General features: G+C 47.7%; 1 protein-coding gene across 5 annotated transcripts in view; it reads right to left on the minus strand.

Annotated features, from left to right (window-relative positions):
• Window positions 1-23,752, minus strand: part of NF1 (neurofibromin 1) — a 167,228-nt gene that overhangs the window by 138,472 nt on the left and 5,004 nt on the right. For all 5 annotated transcript variants that reach the window (XM_053274599.1, XM_053274596.1, XM_053274597.1 and 2 more), the window contains exons 2-12: window positions 17,160-17,303; window positions 15,445-15,528; window positions 14,268-14,458; window positions 11,729-11,835; window positions 11,164-11,231; window positions 10,293-10,368; window positions 8,562-8,719; window positions 7,491-7,664; window positions 5,810-5,932; window positions 4,412-4,486; window positions 2,914-3,045 (exon numbers count right to left, since the gene is read on the minus strand). In XM_053274599.1, the coding sequence (XP_053130574.1) occupies window positions 2,914-3,045; window positions 4,412-4,486; window positions 5,810-5,932; window positions 7,491-7,664; window positions 8,562-8,719; window positions 10,293-10,368; window positions 11,164-11,231; window positions 11,729-11,835; window positions 14,268-14,458; window positions 15,445-15,528; window positions 17,160-17,303 (1,332 nt within the window). The remainder of the gene's footprint in view (window positions 1-2,913; window positions 3,046-4,411; window positions 4,487-5,809; window positions 5,933-7,490; window positions 7,665-8,561; window positions 8,720-10,292; window positions 10,369-11,163; window positions 11,232-11,728; window positions 11,836-14,267; window positions 14,459-15,444; window positions 15,529-17,159; window positions 17,304-23,752) is intronic.

Genomic DNA, 23,752 nt, shown 5'->3' on the forward strand with positions numbered 1-23,752 from the left:
TATCCCCCTTTGATGCCTTGAGCTATATGTTCCGCTCAGTTTCTTTTTTTTGGCATCCCTTAGTGTCTCCATGCATTTCTTTTCCCAGTGTTTGTGTTCCTTTCTGTTCTCCTCTTTAACACTTACGAAGCAGGAAACCTGCCAGGGAGTCAGTGGGACCATTAGATGAAGAGACCAGCAGAGATTTGGGACCTTGCTGGCACCCTAGGCGAGGCGAGGAGGAAAAGGTGTGTCCGTGGGCTGTTTGGTTGTGGTATGTTCCTGGTGTGTGTGTTGTGTGACATAGGCTTTGGAACACACTCCCCGCTGAAATGAGACCCCCCCCCTTCTTTGGCAACTTTTTAGAAAGTCCTTAAAGACACATCCGTTCACCCAGGTTTTTAATTAAATACTGTTCTAATGGTTCTTAACATTGTTTTAACATTTTAAATTGTTGTTACGTTTTAACTTTTATATTATGTTGTGATTTGTATCATTTTACTGTAAATCTTTACCCAGACGTGTAAGTTTTGGGCGGTATGCAAATATGCTAAATAGAAAGATAGATAGATAGATAGATAGATAGATAAGGTTGCTTTAATCTGAACATGGACTGCTTCAAAGGGCCTTCCCTGAGCCATCTGCAATTAAGCCACAGACATCCAGTTTGGGGTGGTCACATCTGCTGGAGGTTCACCAAGCAGAAGAGCAAAAGCGGGAAGCTAGCATAAAGCTAAGAATTCGAGTTTACTTTTGTGACGCTTCTATGCTTTGTGGGTATGTAGAAACAATTGCACATGTGTGAGCAGAAGAATGATGACCCTGAGGGGGCTTCCTGTAGGCAGCACCTCGAAATAGGTCTCCCCACAGATGTCATAAGAACATCAGGATAGCCTTGCGGCTGGGTCAGGCCCAAGGAGGCCCATCTAGTCCTGCCTCCTGTTTCCCACAGTAGCCCACCTGATGCCTCTGGGAAGCCCACAGGCAAGAGCTGAGGACAGGCCCTCTCATCTCCTGCTGCTGTTGCTCCCCTGCAACTGGGAGTCAGAGATCCCTTGCCTCTGAGGCTGGAAGGGGCCCATAGCCCTCAGGCTAGTAGCCATTGATAGACCCCTCCTCCATAACCCCTCTTAAAGCCATCCAGGCTGTCCTTCTGTGTCCTCTTGCAACCCTTTGCCAGTGGGCCAATAGTCCTTAACCGACAACTATTTGAAAACCTCAATCTTAGAAGCCATACTGTGTGAAATGCAGGCAGATTTATTCCACCTTAACTTATTCCTAGCATAGAGTTACTCTGGGGCAGGACACATTTAGCTGCCGTTCAACTTGCACACAACAATATATGCACATTAACAGAAGGAACATATGTTTTCATGTTAATGAATCGTTTGCCGTTTCTACAAACATGAGACATCCAACAGCAAGACCAGAAATAATATTCATTAACATTCTGAAAACAAATTATCTAACTGAATGAAAGGGTGGGTGGGTGGGGGGAGTTTTAGAAAAACAACATGAATTGGTCATACTTTGGGGATAAATCCTCCAAACTATCAGCGAAACTGCAAGCTTTTAACAACATGAAATTGATGGATTTAATCACTCTGAAATAAAAAAGGGTAAGGTATATTCATGAATTTGTCCTCAAGTTATTAGCACTGTTACAATTGCACATGAACGGCGGAGTTAAAAAAAAATATGGAGGAGAACCAAACCCACATTTTTGATGGTTCAACTCCCTGGGGTGAGTTACACATCACCTAAATCTGGGTGGGGTGTAATTCCCAAACCCACATGAAGGCCAAGCAGGGGCCAGCATGAAGATTACATCAGTCACAAGAGAAACTTTTGCAGTCCCCTCATTTGTCAAAGAAACTGGCAGGTGTATTGCAAGAGAGAACCACTTCATCATTAGAAACCACTTGTGATAAGTTGACTGAGATCTGGTTGGTGAGGACCAGAGATGCGGCCTTTTCGAATGTGGCCCCTCATTTTTGAAAAAACCTCCCCGACAAGTTTTGTCATGTTCCCTCCCTCTGTGTTTTTAAGCAACCGTTAAAGACCCATTTGTTTAGAGAGACTTTTTGGTTTTTATTCTTTGTCTCTAGCAGGTTTTAAATGTCGAAATCTGGTCTTAATCGAGTCCAGTTTTTCAACTGAACTTTATTAATTGTAGATGGTTTTGTCGTATTTGTGAGCTACCCCAATCAGTATTGTATTGGAAGGGTGGGATACCACCCTTTTGTTTTAATCTTATCAATAAAATAAAACAACATAGAAATTAATAATAATGATGGTGGTGGTGGTGGGATCTGTGCAGGAGGGAGGGAGGAAGAAGGGCAGAGCATCAACTGTTTCTGTCACCTGGTCTGTGGAAGGGGTTTATTCGCTCCATACAGCCAACAGGTGGGAAACATGCTGCACGGTCCAGTCACCAAAATGGAGAGATGCGCGACTACCGTGGTAACTAGGCACAGAAAAGCCAGAGCCACGGGGGAGCTTTTCTGTGGTAGTTAACAATGGGTCGTATACTTACGGCCACCGAGGCCCACGGCCATGCAAAGCAGTGACTGGCTGACATCTGACCATGTGAGCGAGAGCAGCCAATCAGAACAGAAGACAAGAAGCAGAAGACAAAGCGGGCCACCAATCAGTGTCTGAGCCGCAACGCACGACGGCCCTCGCCTCTCTCCCCCCACACAGAGCGATCCATTCAGCCACTCCAGAAAGAAAGAGGCGGCAGCCTGTCATCTCTCGGCACCAGGGGCTGTGCTACCAGGGAGCCCCCGGCGGGTCACTGGGGAAGGTGGAGAACCTCTCCGCTTTATGGGCTGTGGCGTGCCTGGCTCCTCCCGTGCTCACCGACCACCGAGGAGGGAACGGACACTTTTCTTTTCCAGTGGAACCAGGGAAGACGAGGGGGTCGGGCCTTACCGGCGTCATGCGGATGGGCGTGTGCACCCCGGAGCCCTGCAGGGCTTTGTGGAGGGTCTCGCTGAACATGCTACGGAGTTCCACGGAGTGGCAGTAGACAGCGTCGATCTTGGGCCACCAGTCCAGGGCAGACTAAAGGGGAGGAGGGAGAGAGAGAGAGAGAGGCACACACACACCCCCGGAAGGGAGCAGAGAGTTTGAAAAGGACCAGGTGGGGCACGTACTCACCTGCCCCCCACCCCGACCCCCACTGCAACGTGCCTCCATTCGTGGCCTCCATTTTTGCTTCTTAAATTCTTATTAGATTTTACAATAACTTTTACATTCAATGACATTCATTTCCTAACTCTACACATCAATACATAGTGACTTCCAACTCACCTCTCTGCATGGTTCGCAATAACTAGACATATAAGCCCTTGCTATAAGAGTTCAAAATATACAAACTGCATTCAATACTGCTCGATTTTACCCAGCCCAACCTGCTGCTATTACTATATTTCAAACCCTGATGAAAAGTCCATATTGGGAAAATAATTATTTAAATAAAGCAAAAAAGGTTCCCAATCTTCTTGAAAGCATTCGAAATTATCATCTCTTATAAGTGTTGTAAGCTTTGCCAGCTCTGCATATTCCAAATTTCTTATCAGCCAGTCTTCTTTCGATGGCCACCCGCCCATTACGATGCAATACTATGCAGACGAGTACCCAAAAGTTCGTGTTTTTCTCTCCATCCCCTGCTCCCTTTCCCCTTATACAGTAACATAAGAAGCCGCCTTCTACTGAGTCAGGCCCTTGGTCCATCTAGCTCGGCATTGTCTACACAGACTGGCAGCGGCTTCTCCAAGGTGGCAGGCAGGAGTCTCTCTCCCAGCCCTATCTCGTTGGAGATGCTGCCAGGGAGGGAACTGGGAGCCTAGTTGCTCTTCCCAGATTGGCTCCATCCCCTGAGGGGGAATCTCTTCCAGTGCTCACACTTCTAGTTTCCCTTTCATATGCAACCAGGGCGGACCCTGCTTAGCTAAGGGGACAAGTCATGCTTGCGACCACAAGACCAGCTTTCCTTTACTAAAAAGATCTCAAGTACAGAGCCAGGAAAGATCTTAGGGAATATAGGAAGCTGCCATATACTGAGTCAGACCACTGGTCCATCTAGCTCGGCATTGTCTACACAGACTGGCAGCAGCTTCTACAAGGTGGCAGGCAGGAGTCTCTCTCAGCCCAATCTTGGAGAAGCCAGGGAGGGAACGTGGAACCTTGATGCTCTTCCCAAAGCGGCTCCATTCCGAGGGGAATATCGTAAGCTATCATTTTAAAATCGCAAACCAACCTGAATGCACTGGCAGGAAGCTGGGATAGATGTATAGCAAGTCATTTTGAAAAGGAAAAAAATCACTAATTATCCCGGACTGTTTCCTGCTTAGCTCTTTGTATATCCCAAGAGAAGGAGATTCTGTTTTCTCCCTGGGAATGCTCAACAGTCTTCACCATCACTTACATTTGTGATTATTCTGTGGAGTGAGTTTACCAGCACGTAATGAAATGTCGAAGGGGAATTCTGTGCCAGGCAGGTCTAGAAGAGAGGAGGAGGAGGAAAAGTGTTTGCTTTTTATTTTATTTATTTATGTATCCTTGAAGATTGTGATCTCACAACTGTGGTACACTCTCTGGTAACCTCTAGGCTTGACTACTGCAATGCGCTCTGTGTGTGGCTGCCTTTGTAGGTTGTTCGGAAACTTCAGCTGGTTCAAAATGCAGAAGCTAGACTGGTCTCCGGGTTGTCTCTGAGAGACCATATTATGACTGTTCTAAAGCAATTGCTTTGACTACCAGTAGGTTTCCGGGCAAATACACAGTGCTGGTGATTACCTTTAAAACCCTAAGCAGCTTAGGACCAGGTTACCTAGGAGAGCACCTTCTTCTGCATGACCCCCACCACACATTGAGATCACACAGAGAGGACCGTCTCCGTATGCCACCAGCTCATCTGGTGGCAACTCGCGAGTGGGTCTTCTCTGTAGTCACTCCTAGGCTGTGGAATGCGCTCCCTATAGACACCTGGGGTTTAACATATTTGCCAGCCTTCAAAAGAGCCCTTAAGACACATTTTTTTTCAGCCAGGCTTTTAGTAATCTCTGGATGTTTGTTTGTTTGCTTGTTTAATTGCTGTTTTTAATCGTTTGTTTCATTTTGCTCTTCTTGTGTTTGTTTTTGTGAACCTCCTAGAGCCTTTAGAATCAGGCAGTATATAAATTAAATGAATAGTAATATAATAAATGATGATGATGATGATGATGATGATGGTGGTGGTGGTTTCTTTCCAGCTTGGCACCCAGAAGCACAACTCCACAAGGGCAGGGGTGCTCAAACCTCTCATCAAACCAGTATCATCAAACCAGAGGATATCAGACTACAGCTCTCCCCTGCCACAATGGCCTTCAGGGGTTGTAGTCTGACATCTGGGGACCTACGCTGGAGAACTGAAATGCATAGAAGTTAGAAGAGCAGAATTCTCAGAGTTGGAAGGGCCCTCGGAGATGGTTGTAGCCCAATCCCCCTACTTGTTTAATATACTTCTGTATGGATGAAAAGAAATACACCCCCTGCCCCCAAGCAACACATCCATGTGGAAGGGTGGGTCCCACAGAGGAAAAGCAAAATAAATAAATAAATAAGGCCACTCTAAGTGTCTTCAGTTAATTCAGAATGCAAAGGTCAATGGAAGCCGCAGGCAACCAAGCTCTCAAATGCCAGCAGCCCAAAAATAGATTTCTAGAAAACTCTCCCACAGTAATTGCTGAGAAACAGAATTCTCTGTTCTTCATGACTCCTGGCCCCCGCCAGCCCCAGCTCAAAAACAGCTCCAGCAGGGCCCACCACCGAGCCCCGGCCTCACCTTGAAGTGCTGGTTATTATGCGGGTTGATGCGGAAGCAGGACACCAGGCAATCGATCATCAGGTCGATGTCTGCGTTCTGGTTGCCTCTGGAGAAAGGCTTGTTTGGATTGAAGAGCAGGTTCTGGAAGGAGGAGGATAAACTTTACTCGTTAGCCACCGCGTCACAAATTGTCCTCTGGGCGGCTTACAACACATTTTAACATGAGATAAAGACATACATTAAATCATAACAGATCCAAAAAAGTGGGGAGGGAGAAAATACGAAATACAACACAAAAACGGTTTTAAATTGTAAACCGCCCTGAGCCATTTTGGAAGGGCGGTATAAAAATTGAATAAATGAAATAATAAAATAATAAAAAATAAATTAAAACAATTTTAGAAACATTTTTTAAAGATCAGTTACAATCACATCAAAAAAAATAAAATAAATTAAAAACGTTAAAAGGCCCGAGTGAATAAAATGGTCTTTACTTGGCGTCTAAAAGAACCAAGTGACGAAGCCAGGTGAACCTCACTGAGGAGGCTATTCCATAACAAGGTGCCACCACCGAAAAGGCCCTCTCCCTGGTAGCCACCCACCTCACCTTGTTTGGCGGGAGCACCCGGAGGAGGGGCTCCGAAGCCAATCTGCAGCACTGGGGTCAGCGCGTGCCCCCATTTTACTCAAGAGAGTGTGGGAGCGTTAAAAGGAGGAAGAGAGCTACATTTGGTCTGAGCCCAAAGGTCCTCAGGCAACAAGAAGACAGCCTTGCTATGGAGGGCCACAGAACTGGCCATGGGAGAGCTGGATCCCCCTTCCAGGTCTCCCAACAAGCTATTTGCAGTTTGTGCAAAAGGCAGCAGTGAGAATTTTAGCTGGAGCTGCCTGCTGGGATCACATCAAATCCATTTCGAAAGAGCTGCACCGGTTGCCAATGCGTTTCCGGGTCCAATTCGAGGTGCTGGTTTTGACCTTTAAAGGCCTTAATGGTTTGGGCCCGGGATACCTGAGGGACCGCCTGCTCCCAAGGGTTGCTGCCCGCTTGATGGGGTCATGGGACGGGGGGCTCTGCTCCGCGTGCCGACAGTGAGGGAGGCTCAGCTGTCATGCACACGAGACAGCGCCTTCTCAGTTGTTGCCCCCAGACTCTGGAATGCTCTCCTGGTGGCCATCCACTCCTCAGCCTCCACTACAGTTTTCAGAATGCGAGTGAAATCTTGGCTTCTCACCCAGATTGTTTCTATTGCTGCTGCTTTGTATTTTTTTTACAGCTATACTGTGCTTGTTTGCAATCTTTTAAAATCAGATTGGTATTTTTATAGTCTAGCTTAATTTTTTAATGGTACAATTCTTATCGTCTTATCTTAACTCTTGCATGAACCACCCTGAGAGGAGATCCACCCACATGCACTGAGTGAAGGATCTTCAAGTATGACTACTTCCTGCCTTTTGGAGCATGTGGGGGGGATGCAATCCCAAGATTGGGTGACCTCCTACACCAGCCGAAAATGAAAGGCGGTATCGAAATTCAACCCTCAAAATAAATGAAGATCTGGGCATCAGCCCACCTCCGCAGTGGGGGAGCTGCTTTCTTGCAGGGGCCACTGCCAGAGAGCTGCGCGTTCATTCTCCAGCAGGCTGTAAACCACCAAGCAGGAGCACCCCCCCACCCCACCGCTCCCGGTCTCCCTCCTACCTTGAGATCCACCACCATGGACTGCACAAGGAGGAAGATGACGGAGTTGTCTTCCCAACTGATGTAGGTCGAGGCCTTACAGAGCTTCACGCACGCGATGGCCGCGCTCTCCGTCAGCTGCCGGCTGCCGCTGTGGCCTGCGAGCACCTTCCGGAGGTTGTCCAAAAACAGTTTCTGCAGGAGGCAAACACATCAAGCCAAGCGTTGTTGGAATCATCCCACAGGACTACCCGCTCGGAGACCTGGGTTCAGAGTCCTACTTAAACACCCTTTTGCCTTGGGAACATAATTCTTCCCTTTGGGGCACAAGGTTGTTGTTTTTAAATACTGGGGTGACTGCAGACCCCACAAGTGTCTCAGTATTGTTGCTCACCAGGGCTTTAGTCCTCACCACACAAATTAGCCTGTCAGGAAGGAGGACTCTAGTCTAGGCTTCTCTTAAATATGCTATTTTGCTGTGGGCCAGTTCAGAAAACCAAATACGCCCTTGCAAGGAACCCACAGGAGAGACGGCCGCCCGCTGCAGCAGAACTGTACCCACTCAGAAAACAGAGGCGAGGGGCCATAAGTCACAATGCTCCTTGTATAACAATGCCTTGCATGTAGGGAAAGAGCATGCCATGAGAGAGAGATTCTAGACCAGTCTTTTCAATGAGATGCTAGCTTTCCACAAGCAGGGAATTTTTTTCATGCAGTACTGACCACTGAATGGCGCAGCGGGGAAATGACTTGATTAGCAAGCCAGAGGTTGCCGGTTCAAATCCCCGCTGGTCTGCTTCCCATACTATGGGAAACACCTATATCAGACAGCAGCGATCTAGGAAGATGCGGAAAGGCATCATCTCATACTGCGTGGTTGGAGGCAATGGTCAACCCCGCCTGGATTCTATCAAAGACAACCACAGGGCTCTGTGGTTGTCAGGAGTCGACACCGACTCAAAGGCACCTTTTACCTTTACTATTATTAGTAGTAGTATTATTCATAAAAATAAATGAGTCCATCAACTGCCTGCACATTCAAAAAAAGACCCAGCTAACATTGTCCACGTAAGACAGATCAACCTTCTGCACCTTGTTGGTTTTCGTTTCCTCCACCACATCCTTGGCGATGTCTTGGATTATTTCCGGACACAGAACAAGGAGGATGGTCTGGAGCGGCCACACAGCGGCTTTGCGTTTTGTGCTCTCAGCAAACCCGTCCACCAAGTCAAACAGCTTCTCCGCACAATCTGCATTGACAAGAGGAAGGGGGAAATCCCACACACCCTTATTTCCGAAGTACCGCTGAGGCGTAAAACCCAAGGACCTCTCATTTTTAGCTTGGTATCAGTATTTAATGTTATGGCGACAACTCTATTCTCCAAAGGAGAACCACCCGAAGTTGTTACGACCTTCAGAGCCCGGTCAAAGCAGCTTTTCAAAAATGCCTTGTTGGAAAAGTACAGGGTCATGATCCTAACACACACAAATGTGACTTCGTTTCTCCCAGCACTTATTGGGAGACTCAGACGGCTCATGGCGCCAGAGGCAACCCATAAGACTTTGGTCTTACTCTCAGTATCCAACCTGCAGTTCAGGGCTGCCACACTGCGTGGATGGATGCCTGAAAAAAGCAGTTCGCTTTTTTATCTCAACACCATCGTCGCATGGTAGGTGCCTCTATAAGGCTATGCATATTTGACTGCAGATAGCTAAATTCAACCCAGTTCCCTCGGAGGCAGCTCCACACACATTTCAGCGTTCACCCTAGCTGTCTCTTGAATGTGGACCTAAAACAGATCTTTTTAGAAGTACAGAAGTTTGTGCCAGTATCGGGGCAGTACATTCACAAACATCCAAAAACAATAGATGCGAATACCAAGATGGACAACTTGATCATACACGGGTACACAATACGTTCAACCCAACATGAAATAAGGTTAGGAACTGCCTTCTACCGAGTCAAACCTTTGGCCCATCTAGCTCAGTACAGTAGTCCCTCGACCTACGAACTACTCGACAACCAACATTTTCGACTTACGAACGCCAAAAAAGACCGCAAGTAGTTGGTGGTTTAGATTTGGCTTCCTCGACTTATGAATTTTTAGATGCGGTTTCCTCGACTTACGAGTGTTTCCAGACCTCCGTGGGTGCACTTTTCGACCTACGAAAATTTCGACTTACGAACGTCCGTTCGGAACGGATTAACTACGTAAGTCGAGGGACCACTGTATTGTCTACACAGACTGGCAACAGCTTCTCCAAGGCTACAGACAGGAGTCTCTCTCAGCCCTATCTTGGAGATGCTGCCAGGGAGGGAACTTGGAACCTTCTGCATTCAAACAGAAACTTCTGCATGGAACCTCTGCATGCATGGAACTTCTGCATGCATGCAACCTTCTGCATGCATGCAACCTTCTGCGTGGAACCTTTTGCATGCATGCAACCTTCTGCATGGAACCTCTGCGTGCATGCAACCTTCTGCATGGAACCTTCTGCATGCATGCAACCTTCTGCATGGAACCTTCTGCATGCAAGCAGGCAGGTGCTCTTCCCAGAGCGGCCCCATTATCCCCAGAGGGGAAGATCTTGCAGTGCTCACACATGGAGTCTCCCATTCGAATGAAACCAGGGTGGACCCTGCTTAGCAAAGGGGACAATTCATGCTTGCGACCACAAGACGCAGGTTGTGGTAGTTTGGCACCATTTCGAGCATTAGGTTGGGACTTGGAGCGTGTCCAAATGCACCTTGGTCCTCACCAACACAATCCCTCCCCCAACTGCCCACATATACAACAGCGCACCCAAGATGTTATGTCTCACCTGCCAGATCAGTCTGAGGTGTCTGGTACAGCTTTGTAAACTCATCCGGATAGTTTTCCACCCAGTTCCAAAAGGCCTACACAACAACATAAGACACCATCAGATGCCCCTGACATTTTAGGAAATATATTTCGGCCAGGATCTACATGGGTAGGGATGAGGGACCCTGCAGTCACACAGGCTTGGGTGACACCCAGATGGGACTACTGCAGTGTGCTCCACATGGGGCTGCCCTTGAAGATGGTTTGGAAGTTCAGCTGGTTCAGAACGCTGCCACTTGGGTGCTGGTGGGCACAAGCCACTTCTCAAGTATTACATCCACTCTGTGGCAGCTTCACTGGTTACCCGTTTGCTTCCGGGCTAGATTCAACATTCTGGTCTTGACCTTGAAAGCCCTACACAGTCTGGGGCTGGAGTATCTTGTCAGACCACGTCTGCCCCATGATCTGTTTGGCATCATTCACGGCCCAGCCACTAACGGAGATCCAGTTGGCGGGGACAAGATGCAGAGCCTTCTCGGTTGTGGCCCTTGAGCTTTGGAATGACCTCCTGGAAGAGCTTCGCCGTGCTCCCTTCCTCGGGGTTTTTAAACAACAACCACAGACTCATCTTTTTAGAGAGGCCTTTAAATGTTTTACTTGTTGCTCATATCTCGTGGGTTTCAAGTTTCTGACTTTAGTTTCTAATTTGTTACTTTTACATTTCGGCCCTCCCGCAGATGTTGGCCTACAACTCCCATAACCCCTGGCAATTGGCCACGGTGGCTGGGATTATGGGAGTTGTAGTCCAAAAACAGCTGGGGGGGGGGGCTAAGTTGAGCAGGCCCATGGCAGAGGCTGCTCAAGAAGTTACGAGCCAGAAGAATACTTGCCTTCTCAAGACTGTTGATGACTGCCAGCTGTGCTACTTTCTTGAGGGCTTTGAACTTAAACACTGTCTCTGTTAAAAACAAAACCAACAAAACGTTGTACGAGCGATACATCTCCCCGCCAAGCCCACAACCATCTTTGCACTTCGTAAGCTGTCTCCGGCCTGGGCGACACAAGCAGCAGTATGATGTGGTAGAGTCCTGGGGTGAGAGGCCTGTACCACTTCAGACGGCAGATGGGAGATACCATCTGAAGCATGTTCCCCGAGAAGCAAGCCCTGCTGGTTTTTAATAGGATTTATGTCCAGGCAAGCACAGCTAGAAGCATGATTCTCACCAGGAGCAGTGCTCCCTCTAAGGCTTGCACACTTTCACACATTTTTTGATGCCCGCTCAGTTAATTTTAGATCCCGCCCAGGTTGAATCAGGAATGCCCCCCTCTGAATGCATTTGTGCACACACTGCCTGGATACGACCGCCCAGAACAAAACTCATTCCGCACACAGATGGGGGGGAAATGAGAGAGAGAGAATGCTGGCCAGGAGTGGCAGAGAGCTTCTCCACTGACCCTGCAGGATACGCTTCAGCTTTGCACAATCCACGCTGATGTACTGCAACAGTTCAATGTCATGAACATCCGCGTTGTCTTCAGAGCACACGGTCAGTTCCTGTAACCTGGAAAGCCAAAACACAGCAGCATCTCAGCGGCGGCAGAGAAAGGAGAGATGGCATCCTCGACGCAAGAGCGGGCAAGCAGGATAAACACAGAAGCCACCATGAATGTAAGAGGTACGCAGGGCAGCCCTTTCGGAGGTGGGACAAAAACGTGCCCAGCACAACTCAATAGTGCACCACTCTTCTAGCTAGCTGACTCCACAACACGTTCCCAAGGACTGAATCGCATGTTCTGGCTAGCTGAGAAACTGCTTTGGTCTAGCCCAGAGGTTCCCAAAAGGGGGTAGTAGCCACCTAATGGCTCAGTGGGGAAATGCTTGGCTATCAAGCAAGAGGTTGCCGGTTCGAATCCCCGCTGGTACACCTATATTAGGCAGCAGCGATATAGGAAGATGCTGCAAAGCATCATCTCATACTGCATGGGAGGAGGCAATGGTCAACCCCTCCTGTATTCTACCAAAGACAACCATGGGGCTCTGTGGTCGCCAGGAGTCGAAAATGACTCAATGGCACGCTTTACTTTAGTATCCCTAGAGGGACCCGAAGGGCTCCCAGGGGGTCCTCAGAGCCCTCCTGCCTCTCCACACTCCAGCCACGCGCTATGTTCCCATCTGAGGATTGCCAGCTTGAAGCCGGTGCGTTCTCAGCGATGTGTCTGCAGCACAGGGGAAGGAGGAGGCCCTAGACCCTCCTCCTCTACTCCCGATTGGCTGGCTACGTGCTGAAGCTCAGCGTACCCCTCCCCTCCGCCTGAGGGACAGGTTTCAGAAAACCAGCACGGGGGTTCTCCCAGACAAATGAATGGAGCAAGTAAGCTTGCCCTTGAAGGTTTGCAACAGGAGGGGTACGCTTGTTACAAGAGGTTAGGAAGCCCTGGTCTAGCCTCAAGCTGCAGGCATCTCCATGACACAGGATGCAACTTGTAGCACCCCAAAATAAAATATTACATTATATTATTATTACATTTTATTTTGGGTGCTACAAGTTGCATCCTGTGTCATGCAGATGCCTGCAGATTGAAGCTTCTTGCAGACTGAAGCTTCTTCATCATCATCAATATTTAACTAAGTATTTAAATAAATATTATTATTTATCATCATCACCACCACCACCACCACCACCACGAAAACACACAGGCTGGCTGTGAGCATCTCCTCTTATCAAGCCAGTTATTCATCTATTTTATCTTATTTTTATATCACCCGCTAAGTACATCCCTAGGTGGTGCTAGCAAAGGAATGTCACAGCCTCCCAAGAGATTCTAAGGGGCCTTTGCAGTGCAGGGAAGGCACCCTATGAGCCGAGTCCGCCTGGCCTGCTGTCTGGGGTCTGAGGCTGCTCCCTGTTACTGGGAAATGACAGCTGAGAGAACCTGCTCGTCCCCACGTCTTGAATCACGTTTGAGAGGACGGGCCGGAGCTCATATGGAAAATGCCCAGGAGTCAACTGTCAGGGTCACAAGGCACCCGCCCTCACTCATGTGCTGCAAAAGGGGCTTGGACAAATCCACAGAGGACAGGTCGATCCATGGCTACTCCTCCAGCCTCAGAGGCACGATGCCTCTCAATCCCAGTTGCAGGGCAGCAACAGCAGGAGAGGAGAGGGCATGCACACACCCTCTTGCCTGTGGGCTTCCCATCTGGTGGGTCACTGTGGGAAACAGGAGGCTGGACTGGATGGGCCTTCTTGGGCCTAATCCAGCAGCAGGGCTGCTCTTAGGTTCTCATACGTATCTATGGCGTTTCAACAAAGTTCTCCAAGTGGCTTGCATAGGAAAAGGAGCACAGGAGTTCTATGGAACTCTCTGCCATGCGACGTGGTGGTGGCCACTAGCCTGGATGGCATTAAGAAGGGGTTAGATACATTCATGGAGGACAGGTCTGTCAACGGCTACTAGTCTGAGGGCTCTAGGCCACCTGCAGCCTCAGAAGCAGGATGCCTCTCAAGCCCAGTTGCAGGGGAGCCACAGCAGGAGATGAGAGGGCCTGCTCTCTGCTCTCGCCTGGGGGCTTCTCCGGGGCATCTGCAGAGCCACTGTGTGTGTGAAACTGGAGGCTGGGCCAGATGGGCTGTCTTGGGCCTGATCTAGCAGGTTTACAACCCACCACCCTCCAAAGAGCTCCACATTTTATCTGCACAAGCACCCTGTGAGGTAGGCTTAAGGTGGAAGGATTGGCCCAGCGTCAGGCAGTGAGCTTTATGGCCGAGCAGGGATTTGAACCTGGGTTCCTCTAGTCGTAGTCTGAAGACAAGGTTTCGACTACCCTTCTAGGCGCAATGGATCAGCAACCGATGGAGTCCCCTTATCACCCTCATCAACCAGGGACTCAAACAGAGCGTCTTGCCCAATCTCCTCCACGGGAGTCCTCCCTCCCGCCGGGGGCCTTCCGCTTGCCAAGCTGCGCTAGGGCCGGCCGCCACACCCCACTCACCGGGTGGAAATCCGGCTGAAGACCGCGTTGAAGTTGTTGCAGCTGAGTGAGAAGAGAACCCCGGAGGCGGACGTGCGCAGCTCGGCTGCATGCTGGTTGCCTTCGCGGTAGGTGTGGATGAAGTGGCAGATCTCGGGCAGCAGCTGCTTGACCAACATCGTCTCGTCCAGGCGCATGGTGTCCTTGGGTTGCTGCGGGGCGAGGGGAGGGTTGGGCTGGTCCTGCAGGGCCACCTTCCCATGCATCCCCACCCGGGTCCCCTCGGACTACAACTCCCAGGGTCTCCAAGCAAAAGCCACAGCGGGGGGGGGGGGGGTCTGGGAGTTGTAGTCCACAGCATCTGGGGATCCCTGCGCAAGGGGACACGGATTCCCCCACCATGAGCAAGCCAGGCATGACTTCTCAGGCACGCATATTCTCTGGGCGCTTTTCCAGCAGGCCAGCGGCTCTTGAGCAATGGGCATCAGCCCTTTGGCATGGCAAGCCAAAGCCTAAGGCCCCAGAGCAAAGGGCCAGGAGCAGAGTGCTGGACCCCAGGGAAGCTCCCAAGGAAGGAGAGAAGAGCAACCGGCTCCAGCTCTCCGGGCTGCATCTCTCCAGGCTTCTCAACCAGGGATTCTCAACGTTGGGTCCCCAGATGTCACTGGACTTCCACTCCCAGTATCCCCAACCCAAGGCCACTGGGGCTGGAGACTATGGGAGTTGAAGTCCAATAATATCTGGGGACTCAGCGTTGGGAATGCCTGGTCCAGACCAGAATCCAAGGACAAACCAAGGTATCTGGGAAGCAGTCTTTCCAAGGCAGTCTTGGGGACCACAGACAGCTTACACATGACCCGGTGGGCCAACAGACAGCATGTCCAAAGTAGAGAAGGCGGGCAGGCAGAAGACCGCTGCAAACAGCCTCCCAGGACAGATTTAAGTGAAAAACCAGAATGTCCTTCTGGTAGCCTCAGAACTAGGTTCCCCGTGGAAGTTTAGACCAAGTTAACAAATGTAAACTAGGAAACATCTGTGCAAATCGTCTTTAGCAGTAAGAGAAGAAGGCTTCACGACCTAGGTACAGAACTAAGTCAGACACACAAAAAGAAAGCTGGTCCAGGATGGCCCCCAAAGGACCAAGGATGCCAACGGGATGCACCACCTGCCCAGAAAGCTGCTCAAATGGGCTACTCACCCCGGCAAGGCATTTTTCCAGTGTATCCAAAATAATCAGCTGAGAGAGATACAAGTTCTTTTCGGAAGCTTCTCCAAATATCCTCTAGGAGACAAGAAAACTGTTTAGTCCTCAGCACTGACACAGGCCGCGTTACCACCACATTATTTACATCGTTCTTCCCTTCTGCATATATGCTGCTTTGTGGAAACCATCAGGGAACCCAAGACAGACGGTGGCATTTCGAACCCCATGCCCACTGTCCCGCCACATGAGAGGCCTGCTCAGCACCTGGAGACGGGCAAACCTTTTGCTTCCTGGGAAGCCTCAACTAAGCTGCGTCTCGCTCTCCTGTCTCACCCCAGTTGTCTCTGCCCAACCACTCCTTCCTGAACGGGCGCTGTCCATGGGAGCTTCATGCTAAATGTGGAACGACTGCCTGGATGAGGTGGAAGGCCCACCATTCACCCGATTTAAGAATGAGCGTGAAGCGGGCCAGAGACCCTGCAATCCTGCACACACATGCACACACGCCCAGGTCCCTGCAAACATGCCAGGACCTGCTTGCCCTTTCACCTGGACAAGAGCAACGGGTCTTTCCTCTGCTACCTGTTTTCACAGAAGAGTTTCCCTTTTTTAAAAAATGCATGGTTTCACAACATAATGAATGGGTACAATGCCAGACACACACAGCCATTTCACAAGATGCAATTAACTCTCCTCAGGTGGCGAACCCTAGGAAGCACGCATGCCTCGTCAACAGAAATGCACACCTCTCTGGGCTCGCTAAAGTGAGAGTTGGCAGACAGATCCCAGGGCATTTCGTGTCTTTCCTCTGAAAACTGAAGCCATGCTACTGAGTGATCATGTCTTGCAAATATGTACAAGCATCCCAGTAAAAACAATTCCCAAGGGAAGTTTTGCATTTTAATAGAAAATGTTTTTGCCTATTGGTGGGGGAAACGAGACCCAGCCATCCCTCGCCACTGCGAGGGTTCTGTTCTGGAAAAACCTTGCAGTTGGCGAGCAACTGGGAAGCACTGGAAACAGGGGGTTAGAGGAATCGCAGTCGCAAAAAAACTGAAACAAAGGAAAAAATGCAAAGCAAATTGCCAAAAGTCACCCGGAATTCCTTGAAATCACCAAGACAGCAAGAGGAGCAAGGAGGAACCCCCTCCAAATCACCCCTAAACACCCCACCCCTGCCCATCACAAAAAGATCTCGCCAAACCGCAGATACTCGGTTCGCGGTTGGTGAGATCTGTCAGTTTCCCAGTTGTGGATACTAAAAACCGCAATTGGGAAAACCTCAGTTGGCAACAGATGACTGCACCTATCTCACACAGCGGTGAAGAAATGCTGGCTCACTTTATCAGCCAGACAAAACATTTTACTTGTCAAGCTACGTTGGTTCATTGCTCATCAGGAGTTTTTTTCACTCGTCAGGCATCATTTTTCACTTGTCACCGACAAGCAGACTAGTGGCTGTCTGCAGCCCTGCCTATCCCAACACCCAGAAGGAACGGAAGGCACCACTTCAGTTTTGTTTACTAAACAGAAGTCAGCCAAACAAAGGTGCCGACTAGACACAGGAAATGCACAACTCCGTGCATTCACCGAGCACCAGCCGCTGATGGTCACGGGAAGCCAAAGAAGCCCGACTGTTTCCTCCTCGACCAAGCCTTGCACCCTCTTCCTCTTGGCCCTGGCTGCAGCAGGGAAGAGGCACCACTTACCATATTATTAACATTTTTCAAGATATTGGTGAGGCCGCTGATGACCAGGGAAAACTTGTACTTGGAAATGTTGATGAGACATTCCTTGTTATGCTCCGTGCTGACTTTGGTGTGGGTCGTCTGTTGGTTGACTTTGATTGGAAGCTGGAAACAAAAGGAGGAAGGGTGAGCACTCACTGGAAAGCACCAAGGGGCAGTGTTACTCTCGGAGGCATTGCAGTCCCCTGTGGGCAACTGGGGGGGAAGTTGATTCAAACTAAGTTGGCAAGAGGAATGTCTGCAGATGTAAACCGCATGCAGCTCCCCTCCTTAGCAAGGCAGATGCACCAGGCTACCTGGCTTGGGAGAAGGGAGAGACATTTCAAGCGGTCCTCCATTCCGAAGCTGCGGCTGGCCTTCTCCTCCTTGCTTTCCATTTTGGAGGACTACGGAGAGATGGGGGACAAAGAATTTGCCCAGAAGCATTTGCAGGGAGAGAGCTGACACAGGAAACTCTGCTGCATCACCAAGGCCATGGGATTTATAACAGCTATCCAAGTTCAGAATCAAGGGATGCTCTCGAAGCAATTAAAACCACACTTTACAGGCAGGGCAGAGCTTTAGGGTAAAAGCCGCAAGGCCACTGAGGTGGCGTGGAGAGGAGATTGTGCATCTGGCTTTTATCCATTGCCCAAGATGGTTCCTGTTTTCAAGAGAGATAGGAACATAGGCAGCTGCCATATACCGAGTCAGACCCTTGGTCCCTCTAGCTCAGGATTGTCTGCACAGACTGGCAGCGGCTTCTCCAAGGTTGCAGGTGGGAGTCTCTCCCAGCCCTCTCTTGGAGATGCTGCCAGGGAGGGAACTTGGGGCCTTCTGCATGCAAACAGGCAGATGCTCCACCCAGAGTGGCCCTATTAAATCCTGCTAACTGGGCAAAGAGGCACCGTTTACCGTGGTGATTCTCTTTATTTAGCAGGGGGAGAGCAACTGGCCCTATCCACCCCCAGCACAGTACTTCCAGTGACTGTTGCTGGTGTCTATCTTATGTTTCTTTTTAGAATGTGAGCCCTTTGGGGACAGGGAACCATCTTATTTGTTTGTTATTTCTCTGTGTAAACCACCTTTAGCCATTTCTGGAAGGGCGGTATAGAAATCAAATAATAATAATAATAATAATAATAATAATTATTATTATTATTATTATTATTATATTATTATTATTATTATTATTATTATTATTATTATTATTATTATTATTTATCAATCATTATTAGTATTATTATTATTATCCTGAGGGGAATATTCTGCAGTGCTCAGACATGGAGTCTCCCATTCAAATGCAACCAGGGTGGACACTGCTTAGCACAGGGGACACTACACTCACGGTTCCCCTCTATAATTCATGTGAATGAATGAATGAGTAGCTTTATTGCAATCACTGATCAGATGTACATACGAACAAATACTACTACATTCAAATAAGAATTCAGTCATACAGAGTGCACCAACATAGAAAGAAGCCTTTTGCAGCAGCATCTAGGAAGTAGGGCTAGAAGTTAGCTGTTGCCGGATCTTGACAGCAGCCACACAAAATCTGGCAACATTGTGGGTGATAGAAGCTTTCTTATCTGCAAGGAGGGGTGTGGCATAAAATTCAGCAGTCCGGCCAGTGATAGCAGGGGAGTAATAGTATTATTATTATTATTAATTTGATTTCTATACCACCCTTCCAAAAATGGCTCAGGGCAGTTTACACAGAGAAATAATATATAAATAAGATGGATCCCTGTCCCCAAAGGGCTCACGATCTAAAAAGAAACATAAGATAGACACCAGCCACAGTCACTGGAGGGGTGCTGTGTTGGGAGTGGATAGGGCCAGTTACTCTACCCCTGCTAAATAAAGAGAATGACTACATTAAAAGGTGCCTCTTTGCCAGGTTAGCAGGGGTGACCCTTAGCAGCACGTAACCCTAAGTTAGCAGCACATAACCCGAATACGATTACGCCAACACATAATGCGTGTGAAAATGCCCCCAGCCTCAGATCACGTCTGTCTCACACAGAAGGCCCCAGATTCAATCCCTGACAGCATCTCCAGGTAGGCCTGGGAAAGACCTTGCCTGGTGACCCGCTGCCAGTCAGAGCAGACTCTACACCAGGAGTGGATAACTTCGGCCCTCAAGCTGTTGTTGAACTACAACTCCCACCCCTGAACTACAACCCCTGTCACCTATTAAGATCATCTGGAGAGGTCTGGTTACAGTTGTCATGGCTTGTTTGGTGGCGACTCAGGGCCAGGCCTTCTCTGTGGCTGCCCCAGGGCTCTGGAATGAACTCCCTATCAAAATAAGAGATTCTGATTGTTTTTAAAATAACCCTTAAGACACACCTGTTTTCTCTGAATTTTAAGTAAAACTAATTCTAAACTATTTAATTGTTTTACTCTCTGAAATGTTTTTTTATTCTTTTAATAGTTTTTAATTGTTTTTAATTGTTTTTATCATCTGAAAGTGTTTTAATTGTTGTAACCTGGACTATGCATACTGCCTATATATACTTGATGGTACATAAATATGATTGATGGATGGATGGATGGATGGATTAGGTAAATACATAAAAAAAGAAAATAAAGAAATGTGAAAAAGCAAAAAGAAAGAAAGAAAGAAAGAAAGAAAGAAAGAAAGAAAGAAAGAAAGAAAGAAAGAAAAGAACTACAACTCCCACCAGCCCCAGCCACACAAAATTGTGGCTGATGATGATGGGAGTTGTAGTTCAAAAACGGCTGGAGAGCCAAGATTGCCCAACACTGACTGGCAGCAGCTCTCCAGGGCTCCACACAGGCATTTCCCAGGCCCACCTGGAGATGCTGCCAGGGATGGAACCTGGGACCTTCCACATGCAAAGCAAGTGCTCTACCGCTGAGACTAGAGCAGGGCTGCTCAACTTCGCCCCTCCCAGCTCTTTTTGGACTCCAACTCCCATGATCCCCAGCCACAGCAGTCAATAACCAGGGATTATGGGAATTGCAGACCAACATCTGCAAGAGGGCCAAAGTTGAGCAGCACTGCTCTAGAGGCTCTTGCTGAGAACCTTGAAAAGCTGCCTACCACTGAGTCAAACCCTTGGTCCCTCTAGCTGGGCACTGTCCACTCTGACCGGCAGCAGCTCTCCAGACATGGGTCCTTCCCAGCCCGACCTGGAGATGCTGCCAGGGACTGAACCCCGGAACTTCTGCATGGAAAGCAGGCACTCTACCACGGAGCAACGGCCCCATCCTCAAAAGAGCTCTCCTTACGCTCTGAATTTAAGGCACCTGGCCAAAGCCACCAGCAACAAGTTTCAAGGAAATGTCATGGCACCATCAAGACTGACAGTCTTGCTGTGGACACACTGGCACAGGCAGGAGGGGATTTGCCTTTCATCACTGAAACAATACAACACAACCAATACTTATATATTGCTCTTTTCAACAAAAACTTCCTCAAGTGGTTTACATAGGTATAAACAAACAAATAAAATGGTTCCCTGTCCCCCAAAGTGCTCACAATCTGAAAAGGAGACATAAGACAGACACCAGCAACAGCCACTGTGCGGGGGATGGAAAGGACCAGTTGCTCTCCCTCTGCTAAATAGAGAATCATCACTTCCACCCCTTTGTTCAGTTAGTGGGGGGGGGGGAACGGCATCCAGAAGGCTCCCTGGGGCTCAATCATCGCTCCCTGGGGCTCAATCATCGCTCCCTGGGGCTCAATCATCGTTCCCTGGGGCTCAATCATCGCTCCCTGGGGCTCAATCATCGGCATTCAAGCTATCACAGAAGGATTTGATGAGAAGGGCTTGCAGCCACATGTACTCAGAAACACAACCCCAATGGCAGGTTCTCTAAGGTCAAGGTAAAGTGTGCCATCAAGTCAATTTCGACTCCTGTGGTTGTCTTGGGTAGAATACAGGAGGGGTTTCCCGTTGCCTCCTCCTGCACAGTATGAGATGATGCCTTTCAGCACCTTCCTAGATCGCTGCTGCCCGATATAGTTCCAGCAGGAATTTGAACTGGCAACCTTCTGCTTGTTAGTCAAGCATTTCCCCACAAGCCAGTTAAAATGCAGACTGCAGCTCCTTCCGCAGCCCAGACGCAACTTGAGCAACTCCACAAACACAGAATACTTATGCTTCTCTGCGAACACTGGGCACAGTGTTTCAAACCGTAGCCCACAAACTCTTCAAAAGGTCACAGACCAATCATTTCCCTCATGCGTCATGTACCAGAGTCGGGACGGTTGCAAGCAATGCTCGGCCATAGAATAAAATCTCATTCATATATATATATATATATATATATATATATATATATATGCTAAAGGAAGTTTTAGTTGGGATAAAGCAAGACACTTACTAGGTACACAAAATTACAAAAGGAAAATGGCTTCCGGGGGTTTATGTAAAACATTTACGTGACCAAAAAACCAACCCAACACTGTCATTCTCTTCTGGATTCTTGTTAAAAATACCGAGGACAACACAAATGGAACTGGTCACCCCATACGGAATCACGTACACGGAATCATGCACATGGCTAACCTTCCTGATCACCACCAAGCAGGGTGGATAAAAATCAATGATTTGATTTTTTTGATTTAAATCGGATTTTTTAAAATAAAATGCTTTTTGAGGAAAATATATTACCATCCAAAGGTTATTCCATCATGAAATAAAGATTAGTTTTTTAATTATGTAGAATAAGGCTGTATATGTTTAATTTTTTTGGTAAATAAATTCCATTAATCCATTCACAATGTCATGCTCTTCCAGAGGTTTTTGTAAGATTATTGGGCAGTTTCTCTGCCTACAAGATATTATCACAGATGCTTGGTTTACTTTTGCAGTTCTCAAAACTGAATTTGACTCAGCAGAGATCACATGCCTCTTCTTCACAGCAAAAATGTTATGACATGAACAGAGTTGAGAAAAAGACCTTAATCCTATTGTTCTACAAACCTATGAATACAGAATCAACCCCTTCAGTGCTAAGTTTCAAGAAGTTCAGTGAAATAGAATAGAAACAATATTTTTCTGATTGTTTGGAGTGGAATAGATCTGCACAAGAAGAAAGTGAAACTAAGTGTGAGGAGGGAGGGGCAAGCAGACAAGCAGTACAAAATGAAAGTGAAACTTTCTGAGCACAATACTGCATAGCCACAGACAGACAAGTCTTTGGATCTTTTTGTGTGTATGACCTGAGGTTTATCACATTCTTTCCTTGGAGGAAAAAACCTATAATGGCAGCAGGCCGTAAAAGAGACCCAGTTTGGCAATATTTTAATGAAGTTCCTTTACCTATCGGTAAGGCAGGCATGCGTGCAAAATGCAAACACTGCAACAAAGAAATGCAAGGCCTGGTGGCCCGAATGAGGCAACATCATGAGAAGTGCTGTGATGAAGATGATCAAAGAAACACATTTGAACAGGCAGGATCTTCAGGTTGGTAAACATTTTTATTGAATCATATAATATTTCTAAAGACTGCCTTGAACTGTCATGTTTGAGCAAAATTATATTTCTTATTATTACTGCATGTTACTGTCATTTGGTACAGTTATGAAGAAAAGCAAATATTCCTTTTGGGGCAGTGCTGTGTACAATAAGCAGAAATTGTATAAACAATAAAATAACAGCATTGACTTTTTTGTTTAGGGGAATTCATGGATTCTGGAAACTATCCACCTTCAAGATCACCATCCTCCTGTTCTACAGTTTCAGAGTTATCCATCCAGGATAGTGCTTCATTAGCATCATCATCAGACACCCACAGCCACATATCACTATCACCTAAAAGAAAGAAAAAATCCTTCCCTCCTGGAACCACCATAGATAAGTTTGTGATAAAAACTAGCAGATTAGAAAAAGAGTTAATTGATGAAAAAATTGCCCAGTTTGTTTATGCAACGAACTCTTCTTTCCGTCTGACTGAGAACCCACATTTCATTAATATGGTTCAGTCACTGAGACCAGGATACAGTCCATCCAGCAGAGCAGATGTTGCAGGGAAACTGCTGGATAAAGTGTATGACAGAGAAATGGAGCAATGTGCAACAGCTCTGGAGGGTAGACTTGTTAACCTAAGTATTGATGGGTGGAGTAATGTCCACAATGATCCTATTGTATGTGCTTGTATAACAACAGAAGAAGGGAAAGTCTTCCTTGCACAAACAATTGATACGTCAGGAAATGCACACACAGCAGAATACTTACAAGAAGTGGCAGTAAAAGCTATAATAACATGTGAACAAAAATTCAAATGTCTAGTACGCAGTTTGGTCACAGACAATGCTGCAAATGTATCCAAGATGAGAAGAAATTTAGAAGAGCAGGAAGGGAATACAAAGCTAATAACATATGGTTGCAGTGCTCATTTGCTGCACCTCTTAGCCAAAGACTTAAGTGTTCCAGAAATAAAGACTAATGTTGTTGAAATTGCTAAATACTTCTGTAACAATCACTTTGCTGCAGCAGCTCTGAAAAGGATGGGTGGAACCAAGCTAACGCTCCCACAAGATATTAGATGGAACTCTGTGGTGGACTGTTTTGAGCAGTATATCAAGAACTGGCCTA

Source organism: Hemicordylus capensis, chromosome 12, assembly GCF_027244095.1.
Source record: "Hemicordylus capensis ecotype Gifberg chromosome 12, rHemCap1.1.pri, whole genome shotgun sequence".
NCBI classification, from domain to species: Eukaryota; Metazoa; Chordata; class Lepidosauria; order Squamata; family Cordylidae; genus Hemicordylus; species Hemicordylus capensis.